An 18,243-nucleotide genomic window follows, 5' to 3' on the forward strand; every position below is an offset into this window, starting at 1 on the left:
CGGAAACAAAACCTCTTGCTTTCCACAGGGGTAGGAATTCTGTAAGGCTATTGTAGACATAGAGGCTGTCCGAGTACATGTCTGCTGGGCTGGGGAAGGAATTTGGGTGGTCCACAATGTTCGCAACGGCTGCTAGTTCTGCCGCCTGCGCGCCTAAGTGGCCTGGTAGCTTTCGTGATATTTCTTCTGGGTGCGTTCCTGCACGTCCTCGACATAAATGCTGCATCCTGTAATGCGCTTCCCTTCTAATATAGTGGAAGAAACATCCACATATATTCTTAAAGGTTCGCACGGGCCTGTGTGCTGGGGGCTCTGGGGTGAACTACGTATCTTTCTGGGGGGTGGATTTGCAATAAAGGGGCCCGTGTTGTGGTGTGGTGAGATGATTTCACATTCATGGGGGGTGCCTGGGTACTGAAGGTTTTTAAAAAATATATATATTTTATTCAAGATTTTTGGCCAAACGTGACAGTACGTAGTGTTTCTTTTACACAACAATAAAGCAATATAAATAACAGTGGCCAGTTTTAAACAAATAAATAAATCATATATAAACAAAACTGAATGGCAACTGCCTTGTCCAAAATAAATACTCTCCAAAAATACAATCCAACAATCCAATATACAATTACCTATAACAACTACCTATACATATTATACATATACAATAACATCTCTGAGAGTCCGTTCGATTCCTCCCCCTCCCCTCCCCCCTGGGTTGCTGCTGTTGTCTACTTCTTTTCCATTCCCTCTATCTTTCTGTGAGGTAATCGACGAACGTTTGCCACCGCCTGGTGAACCCCTGATCCGAACCGCTTAACATGAACTTAATCCGTTCTAACTTTATAAACCCTGCCATGTCGTTTATCCAGGTCTCCACACCCGGGGGTTTGGCTTCCTTCCACATTAACAATATCCTGCACCGGGCTACTAGGGACGCAAAGGCCAACACGTCAGCCTCTCTCGCCTCCTGCACTCCCGGCTCTTCTGCAACCCCAAATATAGCCAACCCCCAGCTTGGTTCGACCCAGACCCCCACCACCTTCGAAAGCACCTTTGCCGCCCCCACCCAGAACCCCTGTAGTGCCGGGCATGACCAGAACATGTGGGTGTGATTCGCTGGGCCTCTCGAGCATCTCGCACACCTATCCTCTACCCCCAAAAATTTACTGAGCCGTGCTCCAGTCATATGCGCCCTATGTAACACCTTAAATTGTTAAATTGTATCAGGCTTAGCCTGGCACACGAGGACGATGAGTTTACCCTACGTAGGGCATCAGCCCACAGCCCCTCCTCAATGTCCTCCCCCAGCTCCCCTTCCCACTTCCCTTTCAGCTCATCCACCATGATCTCCCCCTCGTCCCTCATTTCCCTGTATATGTCCGACACCTTACCATCCCCCACCCATGTCTCTGAGATCACTCTATCCTGCACCTCCTGCGTCGGGAGCTGCGGGAATTCCCTCACCTGTTGCCTCGCGAAAGCCCTCAATTGCATGTACCGAAATGCATTCCCTTAGGGCAACCCATATTTTTCCGTCAGCGCTCCCAGACTCGCAAACGTCCCATCTACAAACAGATCTCTCAGTTGTACTACCCCAGCTCTTTGCCATGCTCCAAATCCCCCATCCATTCTTCCCGGAACGAACCTATGATTATTTCTTATCGGGGACCGCACCGAAGCTCCCGTCCCTCCCCTTTGCCGTCTCCACTGCCCCCAAATTTTCAATGTAGCCACCACCACCGGGCTTGTGGTGTATTTCTTTGGTGAGAACGGCAACGGCGCCGTCACCATTGCTTGTAGGCTAGTTCCCCTACAGGACACCCTCTCCAATCTTTTCCACGCCGCTCCCTCCCCTTCTCCCATCCACTTACACACCATTGAAACATTGGCGGCCCAGTAGTACTCACTTAGGCTCGGTAGTGCCAGCCCCCCCCTGTCCCTACTATGCTGCAAGAATCCCCTCCTCACTCTCAGGGTCTTCCCAGCCCACACACAACTCATAATACTCTTCTCGATTCTTTTGAAAAAAGCCTTCGTGATCACCACCGGGAGGCACTGAAACACAAAAAGGAATCTCGGGAGGACCACCATTTTAACCGCCTGCACCCTACCTGCCAATGACAGGGACACCGTGTCCCATCTCTTAAAGTCCTCCTCCATCTGTTCCACCAACCGCGTTAAGTTAAGCCTGTGTAATGTACCCCAATTCTTGGCTATCTGGATCCCCAAGTACCGGAAGTCCCTTGTTACCTTCCTCAACGGTAAATCCTCTATCTCTCTGCTCTGCTCCCCTGGATGCACCACAAACAACTCACTTTTCCCCATGTTCAGTTTGTACCCTGAAAAATCCCCAAACTCCCCAAGTATCCGCATTATCTCTGGCATCCCCTCCGCCGGGTCCGCCACATATAGCAACAAATCATCCGCATACAGAGATACCCGGTGTTCTTCTCCCCCCCTGAGTACTCCCCTCCACTTCCTGGAACCCCTCAATGCTATGGCCAGGGGTTCAATCGCCAGTGCAAACAATAACGGGGACAGAGGACATCCCTGCCTCGTCCCTCTATGGAGCCGAAAATAATCAGACCCCCGTCCATTCGTGACCACGCTCGCCATCGGGGCGCTATACAGCAACTGTACCCACCTGATATACCCATCCCCAAAACCAAATCTCCTCAGCACCTCCCACAAATAATCCCACTCCACTCTATCAAATGCTTTCGGGTACTGAAGGTTATCGGCTAAGAAAGTGTGGGTCTTGGTCCTTTTAACAGTGATGTCCCGTCTTTGCAAAAGAAGGGTCCATCTGGCTGCTCTAATCTGACTAACTACCGTCCTTGAGTCGTCCATCAAATAAAAGTTGGGTGGGGGTGTGTTCTGTGAGGATTGTGATGGGGTTTAGTCCGGTTATGTAAGAAAAATACTGTACTGCCCAGAAAACTGCGAGCAGGTGCCTTTGACAGGCCGAAAATCCCTGCTCCACAGGATCTAAATGTCTGGAGGTGTAAGCCACGGGTCTTAACTGTTCATGCCGCTCCTGGAGGAGCACGGCTGAAAGGGTGTGGTCGGTGCTAGCTATCTCTATAGCATAGGGGGAAAGCGGGTCTGGAACTTGTAGTGCGGAGGCTGCAATGAGGGCTCTTTTCAAAGCATCCACAGCATCCATATGCTGCGGAAGCCATTCCCAAGGGGCTCCCTTCTTTAGGAGTTCCGAGAGGGGTGCTGCCTTGCTGGTGAAACTGTCAATGTGGTTACGGCAGTAGCCAACCAGTCCTAAAATCGACGGAGGGCTGAAACATTCTGGGGAAGGGGCAATTTGGCAATCGAGTCAATTCTTTTGTGCTCGATCTCGCGTTTACCGTGCGTGATAATTGTACCCAAATATATCACTTTGTTTTCCAAAATCTGGGCCTTTGTGGGGTTTACTTTACAACCAATTTTCTGTAGGAGTTCCAGGAGTTCGGACAGAAGCTCGATGTGCTCTGCCTTGGTGTCTGTCTGCAGTAATAGGTCGTCCACATACTGGAGCAGACATTCGGGGCAAGAAAATTTCGATAATCCATTTGCCAGCTGTCGGTGGAAAATGGAGGGGGAGTTGTGAAATCCTTGTGGAAGGCATGTCCATGTGTACTGCTGATTTTTAAAAGTGAAGGTAAATTTGTATTGGCACGCTTTTGCCAATGGAATGGACCAGACTCCATTACTGACGTCCAAAACCGTAAAATATCGTGAGTTGAGTCCCTGTTTGAGCATGGTCTCTGGACTTGTGGCTACCGTGGGGGCTGCTGCAGGGGTGACTTTGTTGAGTTCCCAGTAATCGATGGTCAGTCGCCATGATCCATCGGGCTTTCTTTTTAAAAAATATATATATTCTATTCAAATTTTTTGGCCAAACAAAACATTACAAAAGGTTTTCCTTTTTACAACAGTAAAACAGTATAAATAACAGTGGCCGTTTTTAACAAATAAATAAATAATATATAAACTAAATGGCAACTGCCATGTCAAAAATAATAACTCTCCAATAATAAAATCAAACAATCCAATATACATAGCCTAATACAAATATCTATACAAAAACACCCCCGAGGACCCCCCCCCACCCCCTCCCCTGGGTTGCTGCTATTACCTTCCCATTTCCTTTATCGTTCTGCGAGGTAGTCAATGAACGGTTGCCACCGCCTGGTGAACCCTTGAGCCGAACCCCTTAGTGCGAACTTTATCCGTTCTAGTTTTATAAACCCTGCCATGTCATTTATCCAGGTCTCCACGCCCGGGGGTTTGGCTTCCTTCCACATAAGCAATATCCTTCGCCGGGCTACTAGGGACGCAAAGGCCAAGACATCAGCCTCTTTCGCCTCCTGCACTCCCGGCTCTTCTGCAACCCCAAATATAGCCAACCCCCAGCCTGGCTCGACCCGGACCCCCACCACCTTCGAAAGCACCTTTGCCACCCCCACCCAGAACCCCTGCAGTGCCGGACATGACCAAAACATGTGGGTGTGGTTTGCTAGGCTTCTCGCGCATCTCCCACACCTATCCTCTACCCCGAAAAATTTACTGAGCCTTGCTCCGGTCATATGCGCCCTGTGTACAACCTTGAATTGTATCAGGCTTAGCCTGGCGCACGAGGACGAAGAGTTTACCCTATGTAGGGCATCTGCCCACAGCCCCTCTTCAATCTCTTCCCCCAGCTCTTCTTCCCATTTCCCCTTCAGCTCATCCACCATGATCTCCCCCTCGTCCCTCATTTCCCTGTATATATCTGACACCCTACCATCCCCCACACATGTCCCTGAGATCACTCTATCCTGAACCTCCTGCGTCGGGAGCTGCGGGAATTCCCTCACCTGTTGCCTCGCGAAAGCCCTCAGTTGCATGTACCGAAATGCATTCCCTTGGGGCAACCCATATTTTTCCGTCAGCGCTCCCAGACTCGCAAACGTCCCGTCTACGAACAGATCTCTCAGTTGCACAACCCCAGCTCTTTGCCATGCTCCAAATCCCCCATCCATTCTCCCCGGGACAAACCTATGGTTATTTCTCATCGGGGACCACACCGAGGCTCCCGTCCTTCCCCTATGTCGTCTCCACTGCCCCCAAATTTTTAGTGTTGCCACCACCACTGGACTTGTGGTGTATTTCTTCGGGAAGAACGGCAACGGCGCCGTCACCATTGCTTGTAGGCTGGTTCCCTTGCAGGACGCCATCTCCAATCTCTTCCACGCCGCTCCCTCCCCTTCTCCCATCCACTTACACACCATTGAGATATTGGCGGCCCAGTAGTATTCACTTAGGCTCGGTAGTGCCAGCCCTCCCCCATCCCTGCTACGCTGCAAGAACCCCCTCCTCACTCTCGGGGTCTTCCCGGCCCACACACAACTCATGACACTTTTCTCAATTCTCTTGAAAAAAGCCTTTGTGACCATCACCGGAAGGCACTGAAACACAAAGAGAAATCTCGGGAGGACTACCATTTTGACCGCCTGCACCCAACCCACCAGCGACAGGGGCACCATGTCCCATCTCTTAAAATCCTCCTCCATCTGTTCCACCAATCTTGTTAAATTAAGCCGGTGTAAGGATCCCCAACTCCTGGCTATCTGAATCCCTAAGTACCGGAAATCTCTTGTTACCTTCCTCAGCGGTAAGTCATCTATTCCCCTGCTCTGCTCCCCCGGATGCACCACAAACAACTTACTCTTACCCACATTCAATTTGTACCCCGAAAATTCCCCAAACTCCCTGAGTGTCTGCATTATCTCAGGCATCCCCTCCACTGGGTCCGCAACATACAGCAATAAATCATCTGCATACAAGGATACCCGGTGTTCTTCTCCTCCCCTGAGCACTCCCCTCCACTTCCTGGAGCCCCTCAGTGCTATGGCCAGGGGCTCAATCGCCAATGCAAACAGTAACGGAGACACCCCTGCCTCGACCCTCTATGAAGACTGAAGTAATCAGACCTCTGTCTGTTCGTGACCACGCTCGCCACCAGGGCCCTATACAGCAGCTGTACCCATCCAATATACCCTTCTCCAAAACCAAATCTCCTCAGCACCTCCCACAGATAATCCCACTCCACTCTGTCGAATGCTTTCTCAGCGTCCATCGCCACCACTATCTCCGCCTCCCCCTCTGGTGGGGGTCCATCGGGCTTTCTCACTGGCCAAATCGGGGCATTGTTAGTGGAGGCTACTGATCTGAGTACGCCCTGCTCTAATAAGCTGTCGATCACTTTTGCGATTTCTCCCTCTGCCTCTTGGGGAAATCCATATTGCTTTTTGGGCCTAGGGTCAGGTCCTGTGATTTGAACGGAACCAGTCATCCGGCCACAGTCGTGTTTGTGGGTTGCGAATGCTGTCCTGTGTTTCTGCAGAACTGCCCTAACCTGCTTGTCTGTGCTAATCGTGGTCGGGTCAAACCAAAATTTGCCGACTGCGCTAATCTTGTTTGCATATTCTCCTACTGTGAGTGTTGCGGGGGCTCTTGCGGATTTTGCCATTTTCCAAACACACTGGTTTACTGGATCAAAGGACAGGTTGTGGGAATTCATAAAATCGATTCCCAAAATGTGTTCTGCTGTGTGGGGTAGATCGACTAAGACTATGGGGTGCTTGGTGGTGACGTTGCCGATTTGAATGGGCACAGGGGCTGTGATGTGTCCCTGCTGTGAGTGGCCTGTAAAGCCGCTGAGGGTGATGGTGGCTGTAGAGGGCCACGTGTCTTTCTGGAACATGGTGGAGGAATTGATTGTGGTCCCAGAGAAATTTGATGGGCTGCCCCCGTATCTTTGCTGCAACTACTGGTCGGCCGGACCTATCCCAAAGGGTGTCGCAGACCCAACTGGGGGAGCCCGAACACCGTCAGTCCGTTCCGTTCAGGTCCGTCTGTTCTGAACGGGTGCTCACACAATGTATGGGCTCTGTCCTATTATTCAGAGTGCCTGCCTGCTGGGCTCTCTGTGGCTTTCGTGGGGCATTGCATTCTCGTGCAAAGTGTCCTAACTGTCCACAGTTGTAACACTCCTGTGGCTTTTGTGGGGGGCTGTTCCTGCCTTCGTTCACCCATGCGGGGTTCTGGTGCGTTTTCACCGCTTGGATGCCTGCTTCTGCCTGCTGTTCCTCGGGTTTCTTAACTGCGGGTTTGTTTTGTACAGACTGCTCCCAGGCACGGGACATTCCTTTTAAAACCCATTTCTCCTCTGAGAGGTCATAATTCGTACAGTGCCTCCTCCTACATTCTGTGGGTCGGGAAGGGCTGCTACGACCGAAAACTCATAAAACACATTTATTATACGCAGTAAATCGCTACTCATGCATAAACTCTACTTTCTAGGCTATTCCTGTCACTAAAAGGCCTATACTTAGCTTCAGACTGGCCCACCAGGTCAGGGGAACAAATGGCCTTTCGCTCAGGTCTTGAGTCTGCAGGATTCAAAAGCTGGTATGGACTGGTAGCTAGGAGCGCCTATCTCGTAGCGAGCATTGACTTGAGACTTACTTGGTTGGCAGCAGCAAGGCTGCCAAGGGTTGGTTCGAGCTGCTGAGTGACCCTGCCAAAGAAGGACGATTTGCACTTGGGGGCTTTACTTTATAGTCCCATGGGGCTTCCCGTCCTTCGGGGCGGACCCCGTACCTGGTTCCAAGTGATTGGACTGCGTTCCGATCACTTGGATCGATTTCTCCAATACTGGAGTTGTTCCCTGATCGTTGGGCGGTCCCTAAATGTCCGTTGGCCTTCCTTTGTTTTGGCTCCTGCTGGCGCCGAGGAGTCTGGCTTGGCTTTATTCCCCTTAACTGTTGCCATTGTGCCCTGGAATCGCTCATTACTATGCAGATGGCTGCTGGTCTCCGTGCTGTCTGGTTGTTTTGCAGGTTTCAATATACATGATTTCTGCACTTGCTAGTCTTTGCCTGTGTTGGCTGAATTTCCCTTCAGCCTTTGCGGTTCTCCATTTTAAGTTGGGAAGTGGCCAACCCAGGTGGCTACAGTATGCGGCGAGTGAACTCTACCTCCTGCACAAGAAGGAGTTTGATATAACTTTAGCTGGTGCACAGGGGCCACATGGAGGGGGCCGGAGAATCATGCTCGTGTATTCTGGGGGTGTGAGGTGTTTGAGTACTTTTGGGAGGCAGTGTTCGATACCTTATCAAGGATTGTAGGGGTTCAGGTGACGCCGGACCTTATGGTGATGATCTTTTGGGTATCAGAAATTCCGGAGCTTCTTGTGGGTAAGGAGGTAGATGTTGTGGCCTTCGCCTCTCTGATTACCCGGTGACGGATACTTTTGAATTTAATTGGAGATCAGCTACACCACTGCGGGGACGGGCAATGGCTGGGGGTTCTGTACGAATTTCACAGGTTGGAGAAAATCAAATTTGCCTTGAGGGTGTCAGAGGAAGGCTTTGAAGTACAGTGGAGGCTGTTCATGGCTGTGTTTGAGGAGGTGTTTGTGCAGTGGGAAGAGGGCATTAAAAGGGGGAAAATTTACAAATTGTATACTTTTGTTGGATGTTAAGCTTGCCTTATTTTGTTGAATGTATTTGGAATAAAATATCTTTTATTCTAAAAACAGTATTTATATATTATCCTTTTGACATTTAATAATGTATTTGCTTCAACTGTGATTTCCATGGCGGCGCAGTGGTTAGCACTGCTACCTCATGGCCCGAGAACCTGGGTTCAAACCCGGCACCGGGTCACTGTCCGTGTGGAATTTGCACATTCTCCCATGTCTTCATGGGTCTCACCCCCACAACCCCAAAATGTGCAGGATTGGCCATGCTAAATTGCCACTTAATTGGGGAAAAAGAAAATTGGGTACCTATTGTACCGATGTGATGGGGTATCACTCTATCCTCGAAAGGGAATTCTGGTTATTAATGATTAGCCACATAATCTCAGTGTCCTATTTTAATTGTCCAGGACTATAAAATATACATTTTACACAGAATAGAACATTAAATCTTTGTGTTTATCCAGTTTCCTTTTGAAGGTGATATTGAACCGTTATCCACTACCTTAACAGACAATGCATTCCAAATCCTAATCACTTGTTGTGCTAAAAATCTTTTCCAATGTTGTCTCTGGTTCTTTTGCCACGTAACCTTAAATCTGTGCCCTCTGATTATTGATATGTCAACCATTATGAATATTTACACACCTGTTTAAACACCTTTATTAAATATATTCTTCGAATTCTCTGATTTGAGGAGAACAACCACAGCTTCCCCAGCATTTCTGCACAATTATACCCCCTCATACCTGGAACCATTCTGGCAAACCCATTCTGAACTCTTGCCAATGTTTTCACATCCTTCCTAAAGTTTAGGCACAGAATCGGAATATTGATTTATGTAGGTTTTTTAAAACTTCCTGTCTTAATTTATAAAGCCCAGGATCCCAGATGCTTAACTGTGCTGCTAACCTGCCCAGCTGCTTTCAAAGATTTGTACACCATACTCCCTGGTCTCTCTCGTCTGACATTCCCGTTGTCACTCCTCGTTCTTCCTACCAAAAATGTGTCACCTCATACTTTTCACTTGCAATGTTTCTTGCACATTCCAACCAGTTGTCTGTTCTTTTGAAGTCTGTTACTATCTTTCTCATTGTCCACTACAACTCTAAATTTCATTCATAGAATTTACAGTGCAGAAGGAGGCCATTCGGCCCATCGAGCCTGCACCAGCCCTTGGAAAGAACACCTACCCAAGCCAATACCCCTACCCTTTTTTGGACACTTTTTAAAAAATATATATTTTATTAAAGTTTTCAAACACAATTTTTCCACCTTACAAATCAACAAAAAAGATAACACAATAACTATTAGATAACATAATTTAAATAAAATAGTGATCTAACAAAGTAACAAAAAATAGTGCTTCCCCGCCCCCCCCCCCCCCCCCCCCCCCCCCTCCACCCCAACCAGAGCAGAACAGGTTGCCACCCCCCTGCCCCCCCGGGCTGCTGCTGCTGACGATCTATTTTCCCTTAACGTTCCGCGAGATAGTCAAGGAATGGTTGCCACCACCTGGAGAACCCCTGAATCGATCCTCTCAACGCAAACTTCATCCGTTCCAGTTTTATGAACCCTGCCGTACCGTTTGTCCAGGCCTCCACGCCGGGGAGTTTCGCTTCCTTCCACATGAGTAAGATCCTTCGCCGGGCTACCAGGGACGCAAAGGCCAGAATATCGGCCTCTTTCGCCTCCTGCACTCTCGGCTCATCCGCTACCCCAAATATAGCTAATCCCCAGCCTGGCTTGACCCGGACCTTCACCACCTTTGAAATCACTCTTGCCACTCCCCTCCAGTACTCATCCAGTGCCGGACACGACCAAAACATGTGTGTGGTTCACCGGGCTTCCCAAGCACCTCCCGCACCTGTCCTCCACCCTGAAGAATCTGCTCAGCCTCGCTCCCGTCATGTGTGCTCTGTATAGAACCTTGAATTGTATCAGGCTAAGCCTGGCACACGAGGAAGTGGAATTTACCCTACTTAGGGCATCAGCCCACAGACTCTCCTCAATCTCCTCCCCCAGCTCTTCTTCCCATTTTCCCTTCAGCTCCTCTACCAGCGCCCCCCCCCCTCCTCTCTCATCTCCTGATATTTTTCGGACACTTTGCCCTCCCCGACCCATACCCCCGAAATCACTCTATCCTGGATCCCCTGTCGGGAGCAGCGGAAATTCCCTCACCTGTTGCCTCGTAGACGCCCTCACTTGCATGTATCTAAAGATATTCCCCGGGGGCAACTCATACTTTTCCTCCAGCGCTCCCAGGCTTGCAAACTCTCCGTCAATAAACAAATCTCCCAATCTCCTAATTCCTGCCCGATGCCAGCTCTGGAACCCTCCGTCCATCCTTCCTGGGACAAACCTATGGTTGTTCCTGATCGGGGACCACACCGAGGCACCCGTCACACCCCTATGTCACCTCCATTGCCCCCAGATCCTTAAGGTTGCCGCCACCACTGGGTTCATGGTATACCTTTTCGGGGAGAGCGGTAGCGGCGCCGTCACCAGCGCCTTTAGGCTCGTTCCTTTACAGGACGCCATCTCCAGCCTCTTCCACGCCGCCCCCTCTCCCTCCCTCGTCCACATGCGAACCATCGCCACATTGGCGGCCCAGTAATAGTCGTCCAGATTCGGCAACGCCAGTCCCCCCCCTGTCCCTGCTGCGCTGCCGGAACCCCCTCCTTACCCTCTGGGTCTTCCCTGCCCACACGAAACTCATAACATTCCTATCTATTTTCTTAAAAAAGGCCTTAGTGATCAAAATGGGGAGACATTGAAACACAAAAAGAAACCTTGGGAGGACCATCATCTTGACCGCCTGCACTCTGCCCGCCAGTGAGAGCGGCAGCATATCCCACCTCTTGAAATCCTTCTCCATCTGCTCCACCAGCCGCGTCAGATTGAGTTTGTGTAAAGTTCCCCAGCTCCTGGCTACCTGAATCCCCAAATATCGGAAGCTCCTTTCCGCTCTCCTTAACAGCAGGTCGTCTATCCCTCTTCCCTGATCCCCAGGGTGTACTACGAAAAGCTCACTCTTACCCATATTAAGCCTATATCCCGAAAAATCTCCAAACTCCCTCAATATCTGCATAACCTCTGTCATCCCCTCCACAGGATCCGCCACATACAGCAGTAGGTCATCTGCGTGGAGTGACACTCGGTGTTCCTCTCCCCCTCTAACCACCCTCCTCCATTTCCTAGAGTCTCTCAACGCTATGGCCAGTGGTTCAATTGCCAGCGCGAACAGTAATGGGGACAGAGGGCACCCCTGCCTTGTTCCCCTGTGTAACCGAAAATACTCCGATCTCTGCCGATTTGTGACTACACTTGCCACTGGGGCCCCATAGAGGAGTTTAACCCAACTGACAAACCCCTCCCCGAACCCAAACCTCCTCAGCACCTCCCATAAATGCTCCCACTCTACCCTATCAAATGCCTTCTCTGCATCCATCGCTGCCACTATCTCTGCCTCCCCCTCCGCTGGGGGCATCATTATCACCCCCAACAGCCGTCGCACGTTAACATTCAGTTGTCTCCCCTTTACAAACCCTGTCTGGTCTTCATGCACCACCCCCGGGACACAATCCTCGATCCTCAACGCCAGCACTTTTGCCAGCAACTTGGCATCTACATTCAGGAGCGAGATAGGCCTATAGGACCCGCATTGCAGCAGATCTTTATCTCGCTTCAGGATTAATGATATCATCGCCTCCGACATTGTCGGGGGTAGAGTCCCCCCTTCTCTGGCCTCGTTAAAGGTTCTTGCCAACAGCTGGGCCAACAAGTCCACGTACTTCCTATAAAATTCCACCGGGAACCCGTCTGGTCCCGGGGTCTTCCCTGCCTGCATGTTCCCCAGCCCTTTAGTCACCTCGTCCACCCCGATTGGCGCCCCCAGACCTGCCACCTCCTGCTCCTCCACCTTCAGGAACCTTAGTTGGTCCAAAAACTGTTGCATCTCCTCTTTTCCCTCCGGGGGTTGGGACCTGTATAGCCTCTCATAAAAGGTCTTAAACACCTCATTTACCTTCCCTGCACTCCGCACCGTAGTTCCCGTTCCATCCCTAACTCCCACTATTTCCCTCGCCACTATCCTCTTACTAAGCTGGTGGGCCAACAGCCGACTCGCCTTTTCCCCATATTCGTATCTCATCTCCTGTGCCTTCCTCCACTGTGCCTCTACCTTCCCTGTGGTCAGCAGGTCAAACTCCGTCTGAAGTCTTCGCATCTCCCTATATAGTCCTTCGTCCGGGGCATCCGCATATCTTTTATCCACACTCAAAATCTCCCCCACTAATCTCTCCCTTTCTTTGCCCTCTTTTTTCTCCTTGTAAGGCCTAATGGACATCAACTCTCCCCTAACCACCGCCTTCAGCGCTTCCCATACTACCCCCACCTGGACCTCACCATCATCATTGGCCTCCAGGTACCTTTCAATACATCCCCGCACCCTTCCACAGACTCCCTCATCCGCCAATAGTCCCACATCCAGTCACCACAGTGGGCGCTGTTCCCTCTCCTCTCCTAGTTCCAGATCCACCCAGTGCAGGGCATGATCTGAAACGGCTATGGCCGAGTACTCCGTTCCTTCCACCCACGAAATCAGTGCCCTACTCAAAACAAAGAAATCTATCCGGGAGTAAGCCTTATGAACATGGGAGAAAAAGGAAAACTCTTTGGCCAACATCCTAGCAAATCTCCACGGATCCACTCCCCCCATTTGCTCCATAAACCCCCTGAGCACCTTGGCCGCTGCCGACCTTCTTCCGCCCCCCCCTCCCCCATTACCAGGCTTCCTACCTCCAAGTCCGGGATACGTCCCAGTGTCCGCTTCATAAATCCCGCATCATCCCAGTTCGGGGCATATACATTTACCAGCACGACCTCCATTCCCTGCAATCTACCACTCACCATCACATATCGGCCACCGTTGTCCACTACTATATTCCTAGCCTCCCACCAATATAGCCACCCCTCTATTTTTTGCGTCCAACCCTGAGTGGAACACCTGTCTCACCCATCCTTTCCTTAACCTAACCTGATCCGCCACCTTCAGATGCGTCTCCTGAAGCATGACCACGTCTGCCTTCAGTCTTTTTAAGTGCGCGAACACTCGGGCCCTCTTAATCGACCCATTTAGGCCTCTCACATTCCACGTGATCAGCTGGATTGGGGGGGCCACCCCCCCCCCCGGCCGACTAGCCATCCCCTATTCTAGGCCAGTCCCCCGTCCAGGTCCCACGCACCCACCAGTCCCCCAGGCGGCGCACTCCCGTCCCGACCACCTCTTCCAGCTCCCTCTCGATCCCAGCAGCAGCAACCCAGTTATCCCCCCTCCCCCCGCTAGATCCCCATCTAGCATGGTTACTCCCCCCATAATGCTTCCGAAAGTCAGCTGACCCCGGCTTCCCCCGCTCTCTCCTTGACCCCCCCGCCCCCCCCCGTGTGTGGAGCTCTCATCCTCCTTGCGCCTATCTTCCCGCCATCATCTCCCTAGCGCGGGAAAAAACCCGCGCTTTCCTAGATCAACCCCACCCCCTACGGCGCAGCTCCCCCTACAGCCCCGTTCCCATTCCCCATCCCCCACCTATGTCCCTTTTTCCACCGGCGCCCACATTTCTCAGTGCCCCCCCCCCCCCCCCGTCAAAGCAAAAAGGGATTTTTCTCTTCCCTTTCCCCTCCCCATTTATCGTCCAGATACGGTGAACCTCCCATTCCCCAATTTACATTTCTGTACATCAACATCGTCATCTCCCCCACAGCATCAGTCCCTCAGTTCTGGTCCAATTTCTTTTTGGATGAAGGTCCATGCCTCTTCCGACGTTTCAAAATAATAGTGTCTATCTTGGTACGTGACCCACAATCGCGCCGGCTGCAGCATCCCAAACTTTACTTTCTTCCTGTGAAGCGCCGCCTTGGCCCGATTAAAACTCGCTCTCCTTCTCGCCACCTCCACGCTCCAGTCCTGATACACTCGTATCACCGCATTCTCCCACCTGCTACTCCGTACCTTCTTGGCCCAGCTCAAAACAGTCTCTCTGTCGGTGAAGTGGTGAAATCTCACCACTATCGCCCTTGGTGGTTCTCCAGCCTTTGGTCTCCTCGCAAGGACCCGGTGATCCCCTTCCACCTCCAGGGTCCCGAGGGGGCCTCAGCTCCCATTCGCGAATGGAGCATCGTGCTCACATAAGCCCCAACATCAGCTCCCTCCACTCCCTCGGGAAGATCCAGAATCCGGAGGTTCTTTCTCCTCGATCTGTTCTCCAGGACTTCGAGTCTTTCGATACACCTCTTGTGTAGCGCCTCGTGCGTCTCCATTTTTACCGCTAGGCCCAGAATCTCATCCTCGTCCTCAGCTGCCTTCTCGTTCACCCCATGGAGCTCTATCGCCTGGGCCTTTTGAGTTTCTTTTAGCCCTTCGATTGCCAACCACATCGGCGCCAGCACATCCTTCTTTAATTCCTCCACACACCGTCTAAGGAATTCCTGCTGATCCGGCCCCCATGTCGTCTGGTCTCCATCCGTCGCCATCTTGCTTCTTCTTTCTCTTCTCTGCCGCTGCTCCAGAGGATCCTTCGCAATCTGGCCACTACCACCGATCTTTTCCATACACACTAGGGGGGACTCCTTACTTTGTCACCCCACACTGGGTTTGGTCCGAAAAAATTTCCGTTGGGGCTCCCAAAAAGAGCCCAAAAGTCCGTTAAAGCGGGAACTGCCGAAACGTGCGGCTTAGCAGTGCATCGCCGCAACCGGAAGTCCCTTTTTTTGGACACTTAAGGGCAATGTAGCATAGCCAATCCACCTAACCTGCACATCTTTGGACTGTGGAAGGAAACCCACGCATTGCTGCATTCCCAAGTACAAGTCATCAATTTGCATCAATAGCAGTGTTCCAGTACTGAACTTTGGGGAAGCCTGCTATATACTTCTCTCCTGTCTGAATTTGTTAGCCACCATAATTCTCATTTCTATCCCTTAGCCAATTTTATATCCTTGTTTCAATTACCCCTTTTATCCACAGACTTCAAATTCGCGAACAAGCCAAAAATGTTTCAGTTCATATGCACAACAGTTGTGCTGCCCTCATCCACTCTGTGTTCTATCATCAAAAAACTCGATCAAGCTAATCAAGAACAATTTTCCCTTCACAAACCCCTGCTAATTCTCTTTTAATAATCAATGCTAGTCCAACTGGCTTTTCGTTTTCTCCTAGATCAGTCATGCCTCGGACTTTCTCTTTCATATGAACATTGAATGTAGTTGCAAAATGAAGTTCAGCCATTACATCTGTATTTGTGGTCATACTTCAGAGATTCCAGTCTCTTTTTGTCATTTTGTACAATGACTCCCATGGATAATTAAATACTGCACTGGAAGAAAATGTAGGTTTCTTATTCTGAATGGGAAGGATGGCATCACTCTTTGCAATCTTTTAAATTCTGTGTACGTCAATGAGAGGAAAAATGTCAGCCCCCTGGTTCCTATTCGTGATTACTGCCTAGTGATGACTCCTGGTGGTATATGTGGGGAAAGAAACCTAGCTTGGTTTTAAAGCACTGCCACTCATTACTGTGGTTTAATACCATTCATTGTCCAGACTGGGCAAGATATATTATCCTTGGATTCATATTCCCACAAGGAATCTTTGCTTTTCTGGTACAGAACTTGAAACTTTATGCTTTGGAAGGTGTTATCACACTGTCCACTTAATCTACCGTACCTTTGTTGAATCTTGCATTTTTGTGCCTGGTAAGTAAAATATAAAATTTAAATAGAAAGTAAAATATTGCAAAACTAGGAAGTTCCTGTTCAATGATCATTCCCCTTAACCAAAGTAGTACTACTGTTTAAAAGATTCTACAATATTTTTCACTCCAAGCTACAATTCACTGTGGGAATGGAGACATTAGCTTGTTTAAATGTGCGTTTAGGATCTTGTCAATTTTTTTGTATTGTTTATCCCCTCACAAATCTTTATCAATTATGGTGTAAAAGGAGGCCAATTGTGGCATTTTGAAATCTTAAACTGAAATTATGTCCAGTAACTGCTGGATATTCTTTCCCAATATCTATTTGAATTATTTATAAATATGTTTCCAATTTCCTTTTAAATAATATAGCTATCGATGATCTCTTGTGATGAAGTGTTCTATGGTTGAATAACCCTTTGTGTGAAAGCATTTCTTCTTACTCTCCCACCCCATTGTTCTAGTGATCACTCTTGCGTTCATGCTCCCTTATTTACTGATTCATCAATGAGTGAAAACTTTCACTATTTACTTTCAATGTCTTTTTATAATTTTGAAAAGCACTTCCAGATTTCCACATAGCCATCTCTGTTGCAGTGAAAATGCCATAACTTGTTTGAGCCATTCTTCAGGTGCCAGATCTTGCTGTGAAATGAATATCATGTTAACAACGCACACTGTTACGAATGTGCAAATCAGCCAGCAATCTTTGGGGATTGAGATGCAGTGTTAGTTAATTACCTCCTGAACTTGCTGGTTGTTTACACCACTCTGACATGTGCTTCGCAGAATGGCATGTCATCCTTAACCTCCCTGCTATTTTTGAGAGCTAGCTGGATTTTCACATTAATTGCCGAATAAACTCATTTCAAAAATGTTAGATTTGGCAATTAAGAGTGTGAGCATCTTTTGAACAAAATAATTGTTAATGCATTTGCTAATTAATCTCTCTGGTCCAAAAAATGGGACAGTTCAAGATATTCGGTTTCAATCCTGCAAGTTGTAAATTGCGCTGACAGTTTTTTTAATTGATCCTTTTTTTTGTTTCACTCTCAACAAGATCTGTCCCATTAATATTTCAAAACTGTAACTGTATTCAAACTTTAATTATAATTCATTCTGATTTATTGCATTGCTTTTAGGGTGAAGAGATTACAAAGGAGGAAATAGATATGCTCAGTGATGCTTGCACGAAGTTGAAGGAACAGAAGAAACTGCTGACCAAAGAGAAGGAAGAGCTAGAGGAATTAAAGGGAGATGTACAAGAGTATAATGAGGTATGGGAATATTTGGTTTAGTCAAAATTCATATCTATTTTCCATTGATTCACATTGAATTTTCCACTCGCCCCTGAATTTTGAATCATTTACTTGAGACTACATCAAGTTTACAAATTAAAGAAGTGTTATCCCTCAGTGCTTGGACTGGGTACGACACAAAATATAACTGACTTTAAAATTGCAGAGATCCATCCAGGCATTTTTTCTGTCGAGATAGCAATGTTAAATTTGCTGTGTGAATTCATTTTTTAAAACACTATTTTTATTAGTGTATTTACAATTTTTATAATAACAGCAACATAAACATGGTACAATAAACATTTCCACCCCCATCACAATCTTCACACACCCCAGCCGTAAAACAACAGTCTGCCCACCCCCACCCCCTTGGCATTCTGCTTCTGCTGACATTTTAATTTTCCCGAGAAAGTCGATGAACGGCTGCCACCTCCGGGTGAACCCCAGCATTGACTCTCTTAAGGCGAACTTTATTTTCTCGAGACTGAGAAACCCAGCCATGTCACTAACCCAGGTCTCCGCACTTGGGGGCTTCGAGTCCCTCCACATTAATAAGATCCGTCTCCGGGCTACCAGGGAGGCAATGGCCAAAACGTCGGCCTCTTTCGGCCCCTGGACTCCCGGCTCTTCCGACACTCCAAAGATCGCCACCTCTGGACTCGGCACCACCAGT

At 49.1% G+C, this 18,243-nt stretch overlaps 1 protein-coding gene across 8 annotated transcripts in view; it reads left to right on the forward strand.

The window, feature by feature from the left end:
* Positions 1–18,243, forward strand: part of letm1 (leucine zipper-EF-hand containing transmembrane protein 1) — a 162,951-nt gene that overhangs the window by 96,817 nt on the left and 47,891 nt on the right. For all 8 annotated transcript variants that reach the window (XM_072497510.1, XM_072497502.1, XM_072497505.1 and 5 more), the window contains one exon: positions 17,415–17,549. In XM_072497510.1, coding sequence (XP_072353611.1) covers positions 17,415–17,549 — 135 coding nt within the window. The remainder of the gene's footprint in view (positions 1–17,414; positions 17,550–18,243) is intronic.

The sequence above is a fragment of the Scyliorhinus torazame genome, chromosome 3 (genome assembly GCF_047496885.1).
Source record: "Scyliorhinus torazame isolate Kashiwa2021f chromosome 3, sScyTor2.1, whole genome shotgun sequence".
NCBI lineage: Eukaryota > Metazoa > Chordata > Chondrichthyes > Carcharhiniformes > Scyliorhinidae > Scyliorhinus > Scyliorhinus torazame.